This window comes from Schistosoma haematobium, chromosome 1, assembly GCF_000699445.3.
Source record: "Schistosoma haematobium chromosome 1, whole genome shotgun sequence".
Classification (NCBI taxonomy): Eukaryota; Metazoa; Platyhelminthes; class Trematoda; order Strigeidida; family Schistosomatidae; genus Schistosoma; species Schistosoma haematobium.
Window position 1 is genome coordinate 2,317,307 of NC_067196.1, and position 23,820 is coordinate 2,341,126.

General features: G+C 35.4%; 1 protein-coding gene across 1 annotated transcript in view; it reads left to right on the top strand.

Annotated features, from left to right (window-relative positions):
* DOCK10_1 (Dedicator of cytokinesis protein 10) overlaps window positions 1–23,820 on the top strand; it is a 143,257-nt gene that overhangs the window by 65,262 nt on the left and 54,175 nt on the right. Inside the window, exons 23-30 of the mRNA XM_051210284.1 lie at window positions 1,498–10,616; window positions 13,163–13,696; window positions 15,791–16,147; window positions 16,835–16,991; window positions 19,250–19,564; window positions 21,266–21,319; window positions 22,440–22,615; window positions 23,315–23,403. Coding sequence (XP_051072904.1) covers window positions 1,498–1,656 — 159 coding nt within the window. The 3' untranslated portion in view covers window positions 1,657–10,616; window positions 13,163–13,696; window positions 15,791–16,147; ... (3 more) ...; window positions 22,440–22,615; window positions 23,315–23,403. The remainder of the gene's footprint in view (window positions 1–1,497; window positions 10,617–13,162; window positions 13,697–15,790; window positions 16,148–16,834; window positions 16,992–19,249; window positions 19,565–21,265; window positions 21,320–22,439; window positions 22,616–23,314; window positions 23,404–23,820) is intronic.

Sequence of the window (23,820 nt, forward strand, 5' to 3'; positions counted from 1 at the left end):
TGGTGGTCCAACTTGGATTGGTTCATGATTTTAGTGAAATGAAACGTTCTCCACAACTTCCGTATTGTAAATATTCATGGCGAGACTATAATTTGTGGACGGACCAATCATGTATAAGACAACAGGTCTTGAATTTTGGCGCGAAATTCACTGATCCATTTGGATGGTGTTTTGGCATTTTAGCTGATGTCATTTGATGATGAAAACCCCCACAAACCTAATTTCTAACCTTAATCATCAACTGCAAATTATAATTATAATTCTTCATACTTATTTATAACCCTCATTTAGTCCTAGTTATTAAGTGGACACTCTTAAGATCAGTATAGAGTCACTCAAAGGTCATCCATAAATTATAGTCTCACCATATTCATTGTTACAGTGTTATATAAATCCATATAACAACACTTTTTTCTTGTTTACAACTTTTCTTCTTTCCTTAACTCAGATTTCATCGTCTACGAATATCAACTCGATAGAATTAGATAGTTAAAGGTAGTCGGTAATCTTGCGGGTGGGATGGGGGGGGACGACGACTGAAAAACCTCATGTGATTCGATCTCGTGTCACCAAGCTTTATAACATAAGATGTTGTACTGTTGAGTTATTAGGAAAGCTTCCGGTCTGTAGTAAAACTGAAATGCTTTCAATTGATGAATGATTAAGTAGTGACAACAATCAGGTTTTATTTATTTATTCATTTAAACACATAAACGTTGGTACAAGGAGGCACGAAATACATATGCACCACACAAATCATTTGATTTCTGTGAGGGCTGTGATACTGCCTGGGTGCCCAGACCGAAGCAGCTGGTTTTCTTAAAGGGCCACACCCCGAGCCTGTGACCTAGAGGTCTGACCCACAAGGCAGTGGGGCATCATGAGGAGATGCAGTCCCATGGTAGCCGGTGACTAACGATTGGTTCATACACCATTTGTTTTATCAGGACACTGGAGCCCATGTGCACCATTGGTTTGGGATCCGGTTAAAGTGTCGGACATTCGCTTTTCGTCCTCTCAATTTCGTAAACAACACCCGTGGTGAGAGAAGGCAGTGAGTAGGACTTCCCTGGCAGAGGCTATATACGCGTGGCCGTGTGAGAGCATTTCGAGAGGGAGAGCGGATCCACCCCACTCTCGGCCATACCAGGGCATTTGGGGGCTAAAGTGTGGCAACTGGTTGTTACAATGTGGAAGTGCCGGGCAATCATGTATTCTTAATTCTTTAGTTTAAATTGAGTTTCACTGATATGTTTATTTTAACATTGGTAGGACTCCATGAATCTAAGTTTCATGGTTGTTTAAACATAAATTTTATTTCGTTTGGTTGGTTAATCACTATATGTTGCTTCTACATTAACAGACTATTACTTCTAGTAGTGTACTGATATATTTGATGCATATTTTGTCTTTTCATTAATGTGATTATGATTCGTACCCCTCGCCCTTCTCCGTTTGTTTTTTTTTTTTAAACAAAAATTCTATCCTTTGTTTTAGTCCGTTGATAAAATTGATCAATTAAATGAATTACGATTTGAATTATTACGTTGTATTTGTGAACATGAACATTTTATTCCATTGAATTTACCCATGTTAAATATATCCGATGGTTTAAGTAAGTTCACTTTCCTATCTACCTTCTTTCATAGTTTGTAGTGAGTGTTTAGTTTTTGCGTACAATTCAAAATTCAATGATAGATTTTTATTTATATATTTATTTAAACACATAAACATTAGTACAATTAGGCACCAAGCAGATATGCGCCACATCAATCATTCGATTTGTGTGAGGGTTGGGATACTGTCTGGGTGCCCTAACCGAAGTAGGTGGTTTTTCTTAGAAGGCCACACCCCCAGCCTTCAACCTAAAAGTCTAAACCACAAGGCAGTGGGGCAACGTCAGGAAATGCAATCTTATGGTAGCCGGAGACCACTGATTGGTTATTAACGGTGTTTGTTTCCTTAGGATACTGGAGCTCACTTACACCATTGGTGTGGAATCAGGGTTTATAACCCACCTATGTGAACTCTCCGAGTCCACCAACCTGGTTAAATCATCGGACATTCACATTTCGTCCTCTTAATTTCGTAAACAACAACCCAGTGGCGAGGAAGCATTGAGTAAGACTTCCCTGAGAGTGGTTGTATGTACGTGGCCATGTGACAGCATTCGGAGAGAGAGAGAGAGAGCTAACTCTCCCCACTCTCAGTCACTTGGGGGCACTTTTAACTTTTGTTTAAAAGTTAATTAAAACCTACCAAATATTTGGTTACTAGAACGCTTAAAATTGTTAATCATAAAATGAAGTATTAGATATCATTATGTATAATATTTTGTAAGTAATATATGCGTTATATGTTAGAATTATATTTGAAGCAAACGAAGTGATTGGAATTTAAGATAATTACAACATTTCGTCCAGGAAACTTGTCTGAACTTCTACAGAGTAGAATAATCAAAACTATCAAGGAATGTATAACGTTAAATAATCAAATCTTTGATTTTGATATTATTATCCTAATGAAGTCTAGACAAGTTTGCTGAACGAAACGTTGAAATTATTTTAAATTTCAATCACTTAGTTTATTTTAAATATAATTTTCTTTATACTTGGCGCCCAATTTTCGTCAAACTATTCGTTCTAATATCAGAAGGGGGGTTTCGTGTATATTATAGTAATTTTAATAGTTGAGATCATGAGTCAATTGAAGCTAGACCACCATGGAAAACCTGAAAGTACTGGATAGCCGTTTCGTCCTACTGTGGTTAAGCGCTCGCACGCGAGACTGATAGATCTCGCGAGGCGAGATCGTGGATGCGCACCACTAGGAAGTCTCGATCGTAGCTGCTACCTTGGTCGGAACATATGTTCCTGTAGGTTCTGCCATGCCAGGCAGGTCGATTGGAGAACGGTAAGACTAAAAGCAGCAACTCAAGATCTGAGGGCGAAGTCGTCCTGCTGACTGTAGAGGGGTGTGACAGCAGTAAAGTGTTTCCCTCAGACAACCAGCATCTACAGCGATGCTGCCTTCCCACAAGGAGGGATGGGGTTAGAAAAGGTCGACCCTAAAAATGCCACACCTCACCTTACCTCATGGATTTCCGTCTCCGGTGGTAAGGCCCTTTGAAGAACGGAGCTAACACGTCAAAAACCTTCCACAAAAAGGCCGTGCGCGACCGGCCTCAAGCAGTTGTCCCTGGGGTTTGCGGTCGTTAAGACTAACATTAATCCAACTTCCTTTTCAGATTCCTCAAGAAATACCCTTCCACGATGTGGGCAACCGGGAAGTGATATCAGCCCTCACACCCTTAACAGCGCACGAGACCAAGGTGGTCACATTCAAATCCCTCCTACACCTCCAAATAAATCTCTTATATCCACAACTAACCCTTCTCACGTCTCTTTACCACCTTGCAACGCTAGAACAAATGATTCGAGTACGCGGACGATAACAACTGATGGTTAGAGACCTTAAATGACATGATTCAAAATCGTTCGCAGTGGTGTGAGCAGGTGTATACACTCTTTGTGTTCTCCTAAATCCTAATCTTCTGAATTCTTCATGTCTCTTTCTTTTTTTTTCTTTCCAAATTTATTTCACTGGATTATAATCGTTGAATGCTAGTAGCTTACGAATATCTTTTACTGTTAATGACCATGTTTCGCAGCCGTAAAGTAGAACAGAACAAACTGCAGCACAGTATACTAGTCTTTTAACTGATAAACAGATATCTCACCTTCGCCATAGGTAATGTAAGTTGGTAAAACAAACCAAGAAAACAGATAACTTGTTGAACTATCTAAATGACAGGAATAGGTATCTCAAATATTAAAGCAGGCTACTGGCAATCTCGACCGAAAAAAAAAACAACTGAATCCTTACTCTATCAATCTTATTAAACTCGATTAAGTTATTTTCATTTTTCAAATGACCTATAAACAATTATCACTTCTATAATTTACTCATTGTATATAATAGCTGAACAATATTCTGTTAGCAGACTGTATACTGTAAATATTGAGCATAGTCAAGGTATGTAATTTTGTTTGAATCACTATGTGTACTGCTATCCTATGTATACTTGATTATTTCCATGTATATATATACATATATGCACTGCATTGCATTAGTTTTTATGATTATTATATACTAATAACTATGATTATAATTGTACTCACTTCTTGTGTGTGTGTGTGCTTCGGTGGATTGTTTTTATACATGCATGATATTTAATGAGATAATAGTACTTTAGATTTAGGAACTTCACAAACACACACACACGCACATGCAAACATACGTACCCATATTTTATGTTTAATGTACTAGAACATTGAATCAGCTCATTGAACTTTGAAAATATATTCTTTCTACAATCAAATGGTACATTGTATTTTGTATATGGATATAAGCGAAATACTCTTTATTTCCTCTCATTACTTGAAATGAGAATTTGTTTTTGTTTAAGGTAATTTATGTTATATGATGTTGTAGGGTGTTACGGGTACTGCCCTGTTGCCTAGGTGATTTTCTTAGAGAGCCACTTTCTAAACCTTCAACTTGAAGGTCTGGGTCATAAGGTAATGGAACATCTTTAGGAGATGCGGTTCCATTGTAGCCGGTGACGCACAATAGGTTCATACACCATTTGTTTCCTTAGGATCCTGGAGCCAGTCCATGTTCACCATTGGTTTGGAATCAGGGTTTTTTAACTCTCCTAGTAGGTGGACTCTCCGTATCCACCAATCTGATTAAAGCGCCGGATATTCGCTTTTCGTGTTGTCAATCCGGTAAACAAAGGTAATGGCACGAGAAGGCAGTGAGTAGGACTTGTATGGCAGTGGTTGTATGCACGTGGCCATATGAGGGAGAGCTGACTCTCCGTACTCTCGGCCGTACCAGGGCATTTGGGAGCAAGACAACACTTAATTTTTGTCTAGCAATCATTAAGATAACATTTAATGATTGCTAGTTAGTTATATCACTTTTCTATGTTTATTTAATCCTTGAATTAAAAATCTATTCAAGAGCTTCCTACCACTATTCACTTACAATATGTTTGTCAATTCTGGATATGTATATTTTTTATATTGTAGAAAAGATAGCAGAGGATTAATTCTTTAAAATGCACTTGAATTTAAATCAGTCATCTGGACATTCCTACCTTACTCGGACAACTTTGGTAGTTAAGTAGAGAGTGATAGCACAATAGTGAAAGTAATCGGTTTTAGATAATTAAATACTAGATTTAAACTTCTTTACCTCCATTTTTGTTGTTTTAAGCTACCTGATTATATCAGTAGTTATTTCACAAGCAACATAGCTCAAATCTAAGTGTTTCAATATGTACGTGTTAACTTAGTTAGTCAAATTATGTTACCTATCCTTTCAGAAAAGTATAGCACGTAGCTAAATTAGTTGTTAGTGTGCACTTAGTCATTGGTTTCTAGTAGTGTTCATAATGATTCAAAGGTAAAAATATGTATTTAATTGTATGATATACTTTGAAAATTGATTTTTTTTTAGTATGATCGCATGTGTGGTTGTGAGTATATCCACTATAGAGAAAACAACCATTTATAGCATGCTCATATTGAATAATTTTCGTGTTGGGTAACAAATCATGATCAGAATAACATTCAAATTAACAAAATCCGTATATCAGAAGGGCTTTTGTGGAAATTTCAGTAATTTCAGTAGTTGGGATCATGATTCGATTGAAGCTAGACCACCATGGGAAACCTAAAAGCACTGGACGGCCGTTTCGTCCTATTGTGAAACTCATCAGTGGCAGTGCGCATCCACGATCCCACCTCACGAGTTTCGAATTTTAAGTTAGACAATAACACCGTTGGATGCCGGCTTAGTGGTCTAGAGGTTGGGCATTCGCGCGCGACGCCTGGTTTCGAATCTCGCAAGGCTGGATCGTGGATGCGCACTGCTGAGGAGTCCCACATTAGGATGAAACGGCCGTCCAGTGGTTCCAGGTTTTCCATGGTCGTCTAGCTTCAATTGATTCATGATCTCAACTACTGAAAATCCGTATAATCTTAGCCGTGTTTCTATTAATTTTCGTTTGTATAAGTCGCTACATCGAAAGAAATTGATATTCCATGTATCAACAACGTGGAACTTCTGTACCTAGAAATAAAGTTGATGTGATAAAACAACCCAAAATTCATTATTTGTTACATTTAGTGAATGAAAATCGATAGAAGATGAACAAAAACGAATATATAGGTTTAGTTTATTCATGCGTAGATTGGTTTCAGAAAAAATCAACTACTGAAACATATTCTACAGCTTCCCAAATTTAATATAAATACTTTACATTACTTAGTAAACAATAAGTAGTTAAACTTTATAACGTAAAAAATGACAGAAGTATCATATTTGACTCAATGAGTATATATTATTACATCAATCTGATAAAAAAAAAAGATAAACTGTGACATTTCTTTAGCGTATCAAGAAAATATGATTCAACATGATGTATTAAGGTCACTACTTGATACAACATAATTTTGTACCAATTACAACCAACTTTCACCTAGTTACATTGAAATAGTCTTTATCTTAACACTTCAAAATATTGTGTGATTAAATTTTTTGGTGTATGAAAGATTTAACAAAAAATGACTTTCAAATTTTATACATTGTATATCAGCATTAATTTTGAAAGGTATATTATGTAATAACCTGTATGTTCGAGTGTCAGTCGGTTGATTATGAATTTAATGGTCTTGAGTGTTGTTAAAGTTATGAGGGCTGTCATCACTTCCCGGTTGCCCATACAGTAGAAGGGTTCTTCTGGAGGTACCTGAGAAGGAAATGGGGCTAGAGGTAGTGTTAGTGACTTGAGAGCATGACCGCAATGCCCAAAGAAAAACTGCTTGAGGTCGGTCACACGCGACCTCTTCGTGAGTAATTTTCGTGTTAGCTCTGTACTTGTTGAGATCTTACTGCCGGAGACGGATATGTATGGGATAAAGCGAGGTATAAATTTTAAGGGTCGACCTTTTCTAACCCATCCCCCTTTTAGAAAGGCAGTATTGCTGTTATGCTGGTTGTCTGAAGGAAACACCTGTACAGTCAGCAGTACGACTTCACCTTCGGACTTTCGGTTTGCTCCTTTTAGTCTTACCGGTCTTCAACCGACCTGTCTGGCATTGTATGACCTTTAGAAAAATTGTTCGAACCAGTATGGCTTGAATGGTTCATCACAATAGGTATGCCCGACCACCACGTCAAGATAGCAACAACGATAGGGGGTGTTTGAATGTATCTGTTTATGAAAGTCAAAGTTGATACTCAGTGATATAATTTTCTTTTTTCTATGATTACTCTTTGGTACGATTTTTACTTCTTTACCGTATATACATAAATCTTTAATTAATTCAATTGCAAAATTGTCGAACAAATCAATCTATCCAATATTCCCCGGTATTTCTAGTTCAATTATGATTGTTAATGTTGTAAGGTTCTTGGAGAAAGTTTTGATTTACCTAACTAATCAAAAGCTTGCAAAGGAATTCTGGAAGACGATAGGCTATGTTATCCTCTTTCTCATCGAATTATCAAAATCGTTAACAATTTTAGCATGTATTTTAAAAGCTTCTAAACTATCACTATCATATATTGTCATATAAATCCATTTATTTTCCATTTATGTGCTTAAAACGTTTTCTACACGTTACGCTCTCTGTTTTATTTTATTTTTCTTGAATTTCAAGTGTAACAGAGAATTATGGTAATTGTAAAGCACTTAGGGATTCTCAGTTTAGAGTTGTGGAGATTATTAAGTTTTTGATTGAGATCATGGGCCGATTGATGCTAGAACACCATGGAAAACCTGAAAGCACTGAACGGCAGTTTCGTCCTATTGCTTGACTCCTCAGCAGTGCGCATCCACGGTCCCACTTGCAGGATTTGAACCCAGGGCCTTCGATCTCGCACACGAACGCTGAACCTCTAGACCACTGGGTCGGCATCCAACGGTCGGGATTGAATGCGTAGTGCTGAGGAGTCCGGCAATAGAACGAAACGGCCGTTCAGTGCTTCCAGGTTTTCCATGGTTGTCTAACATTACTCGGTTCATGATCTTAATCAGAAACTTAAGGATTCGTCGTTTTCATTAAATGTAAAATAAAATTCGTATTCCTTCATTAATTACCTTTCAAATGAGTTTCATTTTGTGTTAATCTGTTTGTTACATGATTGTTCAATCTTTTGATTAATTTGTATTGTATATCAATAAAATCCATCTTTTTTGGTGTATAATTTTCTATTATTTGCACTATTCATAGCACAATTCTGACAATCATTCATTTCATTATACATAATTCACATTATACTCTTTAGTTATAACATCTGAGTTTCTGTTTGAGTGTTGTCTGTTTGTTTGTGTTAAACAGTTATCTTATAACTTCAATTGTTACTGTCTGTTGTGACGTGCTATGTCCAAAATTTGATACTGATACATGTTGTACTAAGTGCTAACTCTCCATCTGACTGCTTGAACGAGAAAATGTGTTTGACTACCGTATAAAATACACACATATTCATATATATCACCCTATCCTTAAGAAGTTGACCCATTGACGTAATTAAATGCAATTGACCTTTAAGTGACTTCTGATTATCATTGATTGACCCTTTCATCAGGTTACTTCTGATTGGTTCTCTATATCACTATCACCATCCGTAATAATAATAAACTTTGTAATTTGTGGAGTAATTTGTTTCATATTGTTGATCCGTAATCACTAACTAAATTCATTATATTATTGATGTATATCACTCTGTAAATCAATGACTATATGATCCCATTATACATGTCAGTAGTTAGAAAATTAAAGCAATCAAGAATGTCATTGTTGCTTTTTGATATAAAGATTTTTATTCACTAGATATTGTTTACTTGAATCTTCTCATCGATGTTTAGGATTGCAGTTGATTAGTCAATCTCTTATTAGCATATGTGCATACTGTGCGTATTGCCTTAATTCACAAGCATTATAAGCTAAGATGGATAGTGGCTAACAGTGGAATCCAGGGCGCACGTTTCGTCCTATTTAGAACTCGTCAACTGGATGTACCTACATCTTAGAGTTGATGTTCACTCTGGAATGTGAACCCATTAGCTAAGTGGATAACGCGATTGTGTTTGAAGCAAACCGTACATTCCAGATGATGAGTCGCAAATAGGACGAAATTCTCATCAAACTGTATTCCACTGCTAGCCACTATCCATCTTTGTTTATAAGAAATTTTACTATTCATGGAATGTAGTCTTTTTAGAAGTCAACACTTTGATGTTATTGATCAATGAGATAGGATATTTTTTTCCACTTGAGATTTTGTATTTCACACTGTTACATAGTCTGAATACTCTTATTGGCTAATCGATTTAGTCGTCGAACTAATCAGCATAAATCATTCAATCAATTTTTAGATTGTACTCATTAAATCGGTCATATCAAAGATCATTAACTGTTAAATGTTTTCATAGTATCGATTATCTATCATAATAACTGTAGTTGTAATATACTTTAATTTCATACAGTAAGGAGTGATCAGTACTAGTTGCATAATATTCCAAAAATGTTTTTGTGAAATATGCTGTGTTGTAATAATCCAAGAATATAGATAATGTAAATGTTTAATCAATGATGATGATCTATGAATTCTGTTTCTATGACCATAGAACTTTAGACATAGTTTTCGTTGTTAATTTATATACCTTTCTTGTTCATTAACTGAATGTTAGTTATTCAAATATTCCTGAAAATCTGATAACTATATCCATTTAGAAATTAAGTATTGTGATGTTAAACAAAGATGGATAGAGGCTAGCAATGGAATCCAGTTTAACACGCGTTTCGTCCTGTTTGGGACTCGTCAGCTGGATGTACCTGGATCTCAGAGTTGATGTTCATACCGCGACTCGAACCCAATACTGTTGACTTCAAACGCCATCATATTATCCACTTAGCTACTGAGTCCTGAAACGCTCACCAAACTAGATTCCACTGCTAAGCACTATCCAGCTTTGCTTAAAAAAAGCTTGCTACTTAGGGCTATATCAAGGCAATCCGCGCAGGATGCACATATGCCAACATGAGACTAATCCGTTGCAGTTTTTAAATAACAATGGGAAGATACAAGTAGAACAACACTAAGTGAATTATTATAATGTTATTTTATCAAATCGATTGGTTTGTTGTAGCAAGTCATAGAATCCCCTTGTTTATACCATTGATTCAATTCTTTGCTTTCCCTTCATTTCTGTATTTATTTAAATGAATCCTTAGATGTTGGTCTTGAATTATCGTTAACTGATCAATTTTGTCAACAACATTTTCCAATTGGGATTCTATTGAATCAACTTAGTTGTTTATTATCTGGTTGTATAAATACTGGAAGTTGGGCAATACTTAGATCAACATCAAGTCAACATTATAAACAACCTATTACAATATTACGTAATCTATTAATTAAACATACACTTGATCCTCGTTATCGCAATTCTAAAGTAATTCAAGCTAGAATTTGTACATTATATCTTCCATTGATTCGTTTAGTGTTGGATCATTGGGATTCATTTGGACCTCCAGGTAAAGTGTTTAATACTATTAATGTTATTCAAATCATTTTGATGTTGGTTCATCAATAAACTGAGTTCGTTATCTTGATGGAACCCATCTTTTTTTTCAAGAATTCATTTTAATTCCACTATTATATTTTTGAAGTGACAATTAGTTTCTAGTAGAACTGCTGCACTTATTATCACTTTAATCTTTACCATTGAACTGAGCTATGTGTAGAGGTGTAAAAATCCCTGATTTCAGTTTACTCGATAATCAACAGTTTGAGATTAGGGATCACAATGGTGTAGATTCCTAGTGTCTCCAAGATTTTGAGTTCCACTTTTTCACTGACAATTACCTTTTCATATCATCCCAAATCATATTCTCAACGCTTAGTTTTTTTTTTCACCGTCACTGATACAACTATTACACCGATTTACATTCTATGATTCGTCGTAATTTCATCTTCTTCTGTCGACATAGTGTAACACCTTGGGTGATCCACATTTTTCGCCACATTAAACATTTTGTAACTAATATTTCAGTAGTGAAGTACCTTTCAACGACTGGAAAATTTCGCATTAATAGCTATAATGTTAGGATTATATACCCTTGTTAGGTCCCAATAAGCATAATGACTGGTTACTTCGGGATCCGTTTATGGACCAATACTATACGTATATTTTTATTATGTAATTGTTAAATAACCACATTATTCATATTGCTCTTATTATAAGCTTTATTTTGAACTATGAACCATCATTATACGTTTTACCATTCTTGAATTATGCTCTATCTATTAGTGACTGTCTCCTACATTCACAGCCACATCTGGCTAAATCTTGTACAAATGTTATTTTCTATTTTATGGTACGTTGCGGTCTGCTTGATTTGTATATAAACCCCGTATGCTTAAAATAAATGACTCATATCGCAGAGGCTGAGATTGGTGTTCTGGACTAGACGAAAAGCATGACCAATCAGGACTCTAGGCTGCTCGTACGCGTTTTACGCGTCATTGATCCGATCGATTCGTAGCGTCATGTTTCCTACGAATAAGAAGGATTATGGCTACTAATATAATTCGTTGCTCTCGTTTCCTCCTTTGTAGTACTATCCAAGGAAGGACTTGACATTAGATGGTGGTTGGAGGTAGTCGGCAGGAAACCCTGGATCCGTGTTTCCTGCTACTTGGCACTCGTCGGCAAGTTATACCTGTAATCTTGATGGAACTGGCGCTCGCTGACGGATTCGATTCTGTGTCACCAGGTCCACAGTCAGAGACGTTACCACAGAGCAATCCGGGCCACGACCAACCTTCCTGTCGACTACCTGCAACCACCATCTAATGGCACAATAGTGCACGCAGTGTCGAGTCACCTCGACTGGTGGCCACATTGCAACATGGTTGATAGCAATCGATCTGCACTAATAAGGACTTGACACACATGACATTGATCACCACCCAGTGATCAATCAATTGTAAAGGACTTGACGTATTTTGTATTTGTCACTTCTCAGAAATCAATCAATTGTAAATATATCTCAGTCTTATAAGAGGTTATTCGTAGCCCGGATATCCCAGTGGTAAAGTCTTTGACTGTAAATCTAAGTCATACAGTGTCGATTCAATCAAGGAACATGTGTTTCCTCTAGATTTTAGGTACACCTTGCTGACGGATTATAAAATGAGCACAAAACGTAGATCTAGGGTTTCCTGTCGACTACTTTCAATCACCACCATAATTAATTGAAACCAATAAATGACTAAATTCCATTCAGTTTTAAGCTCTTCTGTCATAAAAATCTCTTTTTTTCATATTTTGAGTTGATTGCATGACGTGGGTTATAATCATGCTGATCATAAAACATTAATGCTTATAATGTAGACACATTTGTGAAGCTATAAGTGCTGACTGTTACGACTTACAACTATTGACAATATTCACATGACATAAACACCAACCGAAATCCATTCCAGTATTAATAATCCTGAGTCAACGAAAAGCTCTTACTGGTCCTCGATTCGGTAGCTTGTCTTCCTAATCTCCCCATTGAGTCCAGAGCAGAGTAATCATCCTCCACTATATGATATATTTCAACCAGACGTAATTTTTATACTAGGCATATCAGACCGCATCACATTATAAAATAGGAAATAACATTCATACATGATTAAGCCAAATCAGATCCCAGCGGGGGAAGAAATGGAAACAGACATGAGAAAAATGAACAAAAATTGGATAGGACTGGAAAGGATGGCCGAGGGCAGAGTGGGTTGTAGAATGCTGGTCGGTGGCCTGTACTCCATTGAGAGTAACAGGCGTAAGTAAGTAAGTAATGATCAAGCCCAAAAGGAGCTGTGAGTATGTAAAACTATCATTTAATATGTATAATAATAGGCCTTAAATTAATCCTGTCCGTTACCATCCCTTTAATCTTCGTCGGATACAACACTAACTTGAACTGTATCCAGTTTCAGTGCTTCTGCAACTATCAATACTTTATAATGAAACATCAGCTTTAAATTAAAAACACAATATTTTGCTTGTCTTTCATTATTTTAAAAAAAGGTGGTGCTCTACAAACAGCTGTTATTGCAGCTGCAGTACGTCGAGATTATGAAGAATCTTTACAACTGACTGATGGTCATAGTAATTCTAGTACATTGAATACATCTCGTCGTCAACATTCTATTGATAAATCAAATAAATTAAATAAATCCAATATTTCAGGTAATATAACTAGTCATATTAACAGTATATCACATTATCGACCACAAAGTATGCTTAGTGATTATTCATTAGAAACAATTAATAATAACAATCATTCACGACAACAACAACAACAACAGAACACAATGAATTCTGACAATGGATCATATGATTCTTATTTATCCATAACTAGTAGTAGTCATTCATTTTCACAGACTGGTAGTAGTGGTAGAAAATCTTCTCTATCAAGTGATCAAAGTGATGGTCGGTCAACAAACAGCGGTTCTGCAACTGGCGCTTCTACTACTACTACTACTGCTAATGCTGCTTATTTAACTAAAGATGGCAAAGTACAAAAGCATATATTAGATCAAATTGCTGGAGTTAATCAAGGTAAGTGATCATAATCAATCCTTTTTATGTTTACGGCGTGATTGATATTACCTAACTGCACAAACCCGAAGTAAATGGCCTTTTTACTTGAAGTTTCCTCTTCAGTAATCTTTAGTCGAAGGTTTAATCGATTAGATAATAGAGCAACTGTAGAAGAAGCAAACCCTTTCAGTTAATAATTGCTATAGAACCATTGTACATCTTTCATTTTCATAGAAGACTGAATCTCATGTATGTTATTGGTTGAGAATAAAAGCTTTTCCATAGCTTTATTTGGTCGAAATTCTTCACTTAATAAAGGAACTTGTGTTACATTCTATATTTAAGTGAATTGTTTTGAGAAGACTACTTCTAATGAATTCCAAATAATATACTTGAATAAGTAACAAAGTAACCAATCTGCTTTTAAAATTTACCGAAAAGCTATTTCTATCGAAATAAGTTTATACTTGTACCAGTTTTCTATGTTTTTACTTTGCGTCGTAGGAATTAGAGTGATTCATTGTTTCATATATGAGTAATAGGCAACACTGTTGTAATGGATATCATGTGATTAATAAAATAGATCGGTACATTTTAGCAGTATTTATGACCTCGTTAATTCCACTAACTATGTTGTATTCATTTTGTCTGTTACTGACTTATATTTATTCAACTCACTGAAGACATTGATGGACGGTAGCGCAATTTCGTGGATTGTTTGAAATTAGACATTAACGCCGTTGAACGCCGACTCAATGGTCTAGAGGTTAAGTGTTTGTACATGAGACTGACAGGTCCTCAGTCCGAGTGTGACGTGCAGGATCGTGGATGCACATTACTGAGGAGTCCCATAGTAGGGCGAAACGGTCTTCCAGTGCTTCCAGATTTTCCATGATGGCCTAGCTTTAATTGACTCATGAACTCAACTCAGTCAGTCAGTTAGACAGTAACAACGTGGAACTTCGTACGTACGTACATCAGTTCGAGTTACCACATCATATTAACACAGAGATGCTATCTATTATCTGTTTACTTTATAAATTTTCTAAAACACTAGGCCATTTATTGAGTTGGTTTAATGTGACAACTGTCCAATATTTTTGTGAAATGAATCCAGAATGTGTATTGCAAATCAATGAACTGTATAATCAAATGGATCATGAAAGTATATTTTAGATATTTTTCAGCTTCATTAAGACTTGAATAAGATCAGTAGTAATTAAACTGTATATTGTTTTCTGTAAGTGTAACTGGATTTATTCTGGTGTTGTTTTAACAGCTCTATCAAGATTCATCTTAACATCATTTATATATTACTGCATGTAAGCTTTCTTTAATGAATACTTGCGTGTACTTACGAGCTTCCATAAATTGTTTATCTCGAATTTGATTAACTAGAAATCCAAAATATATCACCATGATGGTTGGTGTAGTTTACGATGCCTCCGAATGCCCTGATATGGCCGAGAGTGTGGAGAGACAGCTCTCCTTCTCGAAATACTCTCACATGGCCACGCGTATACACCTACTACCAGGGAAGTTCTACTCATTACCTTCTCGCCACTGGCGTATTGTTTTTGAAATTGAGAGGACAAAAAGCGACTTTTTGGAGCTTTAACCGGGTTGGTGGATATGGAGAATCCATCTAGGGGAGTTAGAAAACCCTGATTCTAAACCAATGATGCACATGGTCTCCAATATCCTGAGGGAACAAATGGAGTATGAACTAATCGTTGGTTACCGGTTACCATGGGACTGTATCTCCCGATATTGCTCTACTACCTTGTGGATTAGACCTTCAGGTTGAAGGCTCTGGGTGTGGTCCCCTAAGAAAACTACCTGCTTCGGTTTGAACATCAGGGAGGTATCACAGCCTATACATAAATCAAGTGGCTTATGTGGCAAATATGTATTTGGTGCCCTTTTATACCAATATTTTTATGTTTTCAAATAAATAAATAATCGAAAAATATACATCTTGGAAATAAAACTAATCATACAAATGTTCAGTTCAATATGAATAGCAACTAATCACTGATTAAAAACACTTTATACAAATGTTTTTTTTCTTTTAAATATGTACTTGTTAAATGCTTATAATACTTTTATCAGGTGGCGCTCTGCAACGTGTACAAAGAATACGTCATCAAGACACTTCATCTATACCGCCATCATCAACAACAATTATCACGTCGTCCATCGAATCTAATGTACCATCGATAATATCTAACCAATGTCCACGTTCTCATTCGATTCATTCTGTGGATAGTGCACAAAGTGGAAATTGTGTTTTATCAAGTCATACAAGTAGTAGTACACTGACATTAACGGGTCCCGATGTGGATAATAATAATAAAGATCATATAAATGGTCTAAATGGAGGTAATCATATAGATGAGAATGATAACATTAATAATTTAATAAGTGATTACAAAAATAATGAAATCAACCAGAATCACAATGAACTAAGTAAGTTGAATGTAAAACTGTGATTGATCTTGTAATATATAAATTGATGCTTTTAACAGTTCCGTATTATACTCAGCTGTTGTAGGGAATGAAAGGTGTAATAAGTAGTTAATCAGTTGATAATCTTGTAGTTTACATTATGGAGTAATCTTACTTATTTAACCATTGAAAAGTAGGAAACACTGGTCTTAATGTGGGACTCCTCAGCAGTGTGTATCCTTAAGTTTATTAGAGTCAGGTTTCGTAACAATCATTTTAACCTTTAGACTATTGGATTTCAGTTATGTCTGGAGTAATACATTCATGGTATTGTATAATGGTTACATAATATCGCAAATCAAAGTTATAAATCTAAACCATTTGATACTAATTCAGTGGTCTAAAGGTTAAGCACTTGGCTCAAGATATGAAAGTTTTGGATTCGATCCCTAGCGGGTCGTGACTGCACACTCCTACGTTGTAGCTGACTGACTGACCGACATACTTTATTTGTGCATGAAGCCCAGCGGCGCTATCCAGATACTTAGATCAAAGTAGTTAGAACAGTTTGGAAGTCGAATACTGTAATCACTAAGCCATCCCATCTTAGCAGTTATAGAATATTCAGTTCTCAAGTAAATAATTCCAGACTTGTATGAAATATATATATATATATATAGTGTTATTATTCAATATGATTAATTATAGATAACGATCAAGATTGGGCAAAACAAGTTCTTACATTAGCTGGTATTTATACAGATCGTATTAATGATGTAAAATCAATGAGTTCAGTGAGTCCACAATCTGTTATATCTAATCCTTCTATTGGAATTCCATTAGAAATGAATGTTTCAGAGATGGAGTAAGTATTTGAATATTATTATTATTATTATTATTATTATTATTATTATTATTATTATTATCCATTCTGCATATTAATATAAATAAGAGTTTTTAGCCTTATTTTTATGCTCAAAAATAAGGTTCTCCTACTATTTCAACTTTATATTTCGTATTCACCTTGGTAATTTCACTTTACTGTACTGAAGCGAATGTCCGGCGCTTTAACCGAGTTTGTGGATATGGAGATTCGTCCACCTAGGAGAGTTGGAAAACCTTGATTCAAAACCAATGGTATACATGGGATTCAGTATCCTGGGGGAACAAATAGAGTATGAACCAATTATTGGTCACTGACTACCATATGACTGTAACTCCTGACGTTGCTCCACTGCCTTATGGATCAGATCTTTAGGTCGAAGGCTCCGAGTGTGGCCCCCTAAGAAAATCACCTGTTTCGATCTGGGTATCCGGACAGTATCATAGCTCATACACAAATCAGTCCAGCTTCACTTGACTCATGATCTCAACCATTAAGTAGATAACTTATTTGTAATATCCCAATAATTAGAAAAATTAAATTTTTCTAGTGTTTCGTGACTCCAGTGTAAGCCACTTCTTCAACGTACAAATAACCAGATTAAAATTAATCCAAGTTTAAATAGTACGACGGAACAAAGTAAGAATATTACACACGATCAATCAAAAAATAGGTCTGAATAAATCAATGTCATGTCATTTCGGTCAAGGTAATTCATAAGCGTTATGTGTATCAGTTTGTGTGTGTGTTTACGTGTGCAAGGTCAGGGATGAAAACATGTGTGACCTTTATATTGAGAAAGGATAGAGTTTAATTTATTTGTACGGTAATAGTGTACAAATGTGAGTAATATCTGACATGGTAACTTGGATAGATAGTCCAAGTGTGATGTATAATTAGGCCTTCTTTTCTATTGAGATCAGTAGGATTAAATACTATATGGAACGACTCAGCGAAACAGCTCCTTTCGAATAATCTTTTCTAAGATTTAAACAACTACACTAGTTAGTCTAACGGGGAGGTAATTCTCAGGTTTATGTTTCGTACCTGTTTTGAAGACAGGACTTACTGTGGCGTTCTTCCAGTCTTTTTGTAAACGACCCTGTGTTACGGATAGATTAAAGCATATACTTAAAGGGTTCGCAACGAAGTTAGATAATTCCTTCAGTAGCCTAGGATGCAATTCATCGGGCCCCGTGGATTTACCTATGTCAAGCTTATTTAGTAGACCAAAGACATCGAGTTCTTTAATGGTCACGCTGTCCAGTGATTGTGTGGGGGGATTTTTATGGACTGACGGGAAGGGTGTTTCTATGGTATATACATTGCTAAAGTAGTTCGGGAACACTTGAGCCTTACGAGAGTCGTCCTCCACTAATGATGAGGCAGTGCTGTCTCCCCATATTTCAAGAATATTTCCTCTTCTTTTTGTCCTTTGGTTTGTATAGGAATACAAGCGTTCTCTTCGTACAACTTTCTAGATTTACGAAGGGTCAAGGCACAGGTATTCTGAGCTTTTCAATACTGAGATTTTGTATCATATTCTTTGGATTTATTCAAGATCTCGCAAGATAACTCTTTAATATAGAAGGTATCATAATCGATATAATCCAATTTATAGACGTAGTTCTGAGATGGGGGAGACGATTTGTAGCTTAGGTGAATGATTTTGATGGGATTTTTGCTAGGTTTGAAGTGGTTATGAGTTCACTTAGTCTGCGAACGGAACAAAGACTTATGATCAAAGACCAATAAACTGACTATTCTATTGCCTCTTAGCCCCGCTAACTAAAGGGAGAATCCGAAGTCTGAAACGAGGAAGTATATTCCGCAAAAAGCCAAAAGCACGAGTTATAACAACAGACACAAAATCAAACGTATATATACAGCATAAAACTGTCCTTGGGTAGCGTTACAAAATAGCATACTAAAAGATACAACGAATCAACAGTGTTTAAGATTCTCTCATGTGGGTAATACAACATGAAGGTGAAAAGAGCGCTTTTGGCGCGAAAACAAGGAAATTCAAATTTTCAAAATTAAAGCATTTATCAAATGAGTTTTAGGGATCTAACATCTCTGAGCTGGATAGTGTTTGATCATGGAACTTTCATCATTCTTCCGAAGACCAAACTATCCAACTCAGAGAACAAAACTTCATCCAAAAAAAGAAAGACTAAGTTCTGTGTTGAATAATCATTTGTCTTTCTTTCTTTCTTTCTTTCTTTTTCTCTAAATAGAAATTCCGACAATGTTCATCAACATTCTCATTATCATAATCATTTACCATTTCATCAAAATATACAATCTAATCATCAAAAGATATTTATTCCTGAATTATTATTAATTAAACAACCTATTATACGTTCACATATTCATCGTCGTCCATATGAATTAAATAATATAGATGCACCACGTCGTTTAACTGATAATTGTCAACGTGATTTATATATTTGTATATTACATATTATGTCTACTATAACATTAGTACATTTAAAATGTTTATTTCATAGTTTTACTATACAAGAAAGATTACATTTTTTGAATATATTAAAGTAAGTTAACATCTCTTGTAAATCTTGTTTTTGTATGGGTTAATGTGTGTTTATGTGTTTTTTTTTTTTTGATGATGGAATTTTGTTCTCTGAGAGCTGGATGACATTTGGTTGTGGAGATTTCATCATTCTTCTGAACGATATCATCAGTATAAAATTTAAGTACATTGGTACGGCCGAGAGTGGGGAGAGTCCGTTCACCCTCTCGAAATGCTCTCACATAGCCACACGTATATAGCGTCTGACTGGGAAGTTCTACTCACTGCCTTCTCGTGGCGGGGGTGTTGTTTACGAAACCGAGAGGACGAAAAGCGAATTTCCGACGCTTTAACCGGGTTGGTGGACATTGAGAGTCCACCTAGGGGAGTTAGAAAACCCTGATTCCAAAACATTGGTTCACATAGATTGGTTCCAGGATCCTGAAGGAACAAATGGCGTATGAACCAATCGTTGATCACCAGCTACCATGGGACTGCATATCCTTACGTTGCTCCACTGCTTTGTGGATCAAACCTTTAGTCGAAGGCTCGGGGTGTTTCCCCCCAAGAAAACCACTTGCTTCGATTTGGGCACCCGAGCAGTATAACAGCCTTCTTTTTCTTTTGATGACGTTTTTCAATACAAACGTTTAAAATGTCATAGTTGTTTACTTATCTTTTATTCATAGTTTATGCTAGATTGGAAAAGATTATGATAGGATCATCTAAAATTGTTGAAGGTAATGAAGGATCATTGAGATAATAACACCAAGATAACTTAAGCTATTCACTGCGTCTTAGACGTGCTAACTAGAAAGAGAAGACTATGTTCAGATGAAGGGAAAAGTATATTCCACAAACTATTGTATGCACAAAATAGAGTATGAAAAGAAGTAACAAATCAATAACATTTCAGGTCCTTCCAAGTGGAACATACAATTTAAAGGCAAAATTGAGTATTCTCGGCGTGATAATAATAAGAAGGAAACCTAGAAGCACTGGTCAGTGCTAATTATATAAGTCATTGACGTCACTAACTTCTAGTCTGAGCCATGTTGGTAGATGCAGACTACTTGGTTGGGACCCGCGTGACTATCGTAACCAATGGTTAGAGACTATTGGTGACATGCCTCAGAATCGATCACAATGGTGTAGGTGTATACACTCTCTATCTTCCCTTAAACTATGAGATTAAAATCGCTTTATATTTCTCTTTCTGCGAATTAATTCTTTATTTCTGTACTATATCCTTATAAACATTCTTTCTTTTATATATTACTACCATTGAAGTGACTACTTCTATGAATTCGGTGTTTATCTTTGTGTGCTAATGATATATGGCAACTTGGACCGATGCATATATGAAAAGTTGACAATTGTCTTGGTTGAATATCGTTGTTGAGGTTTTCAATTCTGTTGAATTTATTGATCTACTTAATCAATTCAGTTTCTTTCATCAATCTTTTATCGCGATAATTATCTCTCAAAATCTTATGCGGTTCTTAAGTATCACAAAAATTCTAAAGGCTCTATTTGTATAGTTATTGGACAACTCATCCATGTGATCTGTTTAAATTTGATTCTTCCATAAGTTTTGTTTTAAAGTGATATTAACTACTGAGACATTGTTAAACAAGATAACACTCTATTAAAATTACATTCAATCATCTCATGAATTCAACTATGTTTTTTATATTTCATTGTTTTATCTTACCATTTATAGATTTTCTATTCAACATCTACGTTATCGTGGCAAACATTGTATTCAACAATATGAGTAAGATTATATAAGAACTTTTTGTTTTTATATTTCTATCGGTGTTAAGTTTGTTTTACATTACTCGTAATCGCTTCTCGACAACTCTTTTGCATATTATTTTATACTACTTATTTAAATTCAGTAAATAGTTGTGTTCACAGCACATTTCTTACACTTATGTTGTAACGCAAGCTTATCGTGTCATATACTGAAATATTTACATAGACTTATAACGTTTATCGTATTAATCATCATAATTACTTTGCCTCAATCACTGTAACATTTATCTACAGTTTTGTGTATTTGTTTAAACACAACAGTTTCCATAGTGTTTTACTTTTGGTTCGGGTTTCGCATGTTGATAAACTGTTATCAAGTTTAGACAGCTTTCTTTGCACTATCGAAGCTCTCTTTGTTTCATTTAAAAGAACGCATTAAACGGCACAGACACTTCAAAAGTTGAGAATCTCTATTGTAGACAAGTCGTTGTTTTGTGAACTTTGGTTTTGCGCGTAACTCAGTTGAGTGACTTGGATGCTTCGATAGACCTAACAATTGGTTTTGGAATCAAAATACTCTTTTTCGTGGAAAAAACTAACAAGATATGAGTCATTTTAGTTTACAGTGCTTTACTTTTTTGTATTCTGAGAATCGAGTAAGATGTAAATCAGTCAAACGTATGCGGATCGGCCATACCCCACCCAACCTGAGACGAAGAATGATTATACCGTTTCTGTCGTGTTTCTGATGATTAACGGTATCTACTGACTTATATATTTGTAACATCTTGATGCTTGAAATTTCTCTGGTTGATGAATATGACACTAATCAATACTCAGTTATTAATCATTTGTAAAGATCTCCGTCTTACGCGAAGTTAGTTGCTGCTGAAATAGGTTATTGCTAATGTGTTAGACTATTAAACTGGGTGATACAATGACAAATCTAACGGGGAGCATAAGATTGCAGACCGACACCCTACTGACGAGTGCTGAATGAAGTGAAATCGAATATGTATCAACTGTTTATTTTTTTCTTTGAGTATTGCCTACTTATTTTGTTATCAGTACTTAAAGTACAGTTAATTCAAATCTGCGACCTAATTGTTTATCTGAACTTAATTTGTTGTTTAATTTAGACACATAAGTCACAGTAGTGTTGGACGAACTGGTGGTACTGGTCATCTCCTTCATATGAGCAATGCACTAGCTAGTAATGCTGCTTCTCGTAAAAAGAGTAAACATTTACAAAGTGATCTGTTAACTAAAAATGTTAATGAACTAACCCCTGAAGAAGGACATGATAATATACCAAGTAAGTTCTTTTATTGGATCACTTTTGTTTTAATACACGGTTTTACAACTATGTTTTAAAATTTCACTTTGTCGTAACAATACGTTCCCATATTGTATAAGTAATAAACAAGAAAACATAACTAAAATCCATATATCTAGATTGTGAGTGTTATAACTTGCGGGTTTGTGCCTCTCTCAATGTATGACTTAATGGTACAACCAATTAGAGAGCAGTAAGTTATCCACCGCACCAATGACGCATAAAATCTCTACTAGCAGTCTACAGTTTTTACCGATCCTGCTTTCTGCCTAGCCCAAGTATTAAGTCCAGAACACCAATCTCAGCCTCTTCGATATAAATCATGTATTTCAAACATACTCGGTTAATATACCAATCAAACAAACTACGTCGTACCAATAAAATAGGAAACAACATTTGTACATGACCTAGCCAAATGTGTCTGTGAATGTGGGAGACAGTAATCGATAGACTGGGCAGAACTCAAGAATGGTAAATCGTATAATAACAATTCATATGTCAAAATAAAGCTTATGATAAGAGGAACACAAATATGAATAGTTTAGTTATTTAACGATAAAAATATACGTATAGTAATAGTCCAGAAATAGACTCCAAAATTTACCCTTTCATTATTCTCATCGGGATATAATGGTGAGTGAATTTAACATCTAGTTTCTCATATTATTTTTGTTATAGAAATGAAAGTTTTATTAAAAGCGAATTTGGCAACTGAATCAAGCTTGATAATCTTAGATTTGTTGAGTACGTTTACAACAGTTTTTAAAGTAAGTTTTTTTTTTTTTTTTTTACCATTTTCAGTGATACATTTCGTTTTAAATAAATAAACATTTTTCACAGTCGAAATCACAAGTCCATCTAAGCTAGACTACCATTAGAAACCTGGAAGCACTGAACAGCCGTTTCGTCTTAGTATGTGACTCCTCAACAGCGCATGTCCAAGATCCCGCTTGTCGAAGTCAGACCCAGGACATTTGGTCTCTTGTATGAACGCTTAACCTCTAGGTTAATGCATCGGGACCCATTGGTGTTATTGTGTAATTTCAATCAGTCTGTGATCTTGCTCAACCTTTCATCGGTTGTCTCATAGAGAAAACGTATTGAACTCCATTGGTCAACGTTAATAAGTATACGAATATAAACCCAATGGAATGAAATATTTACAGAACAGTTACTTAATTTTC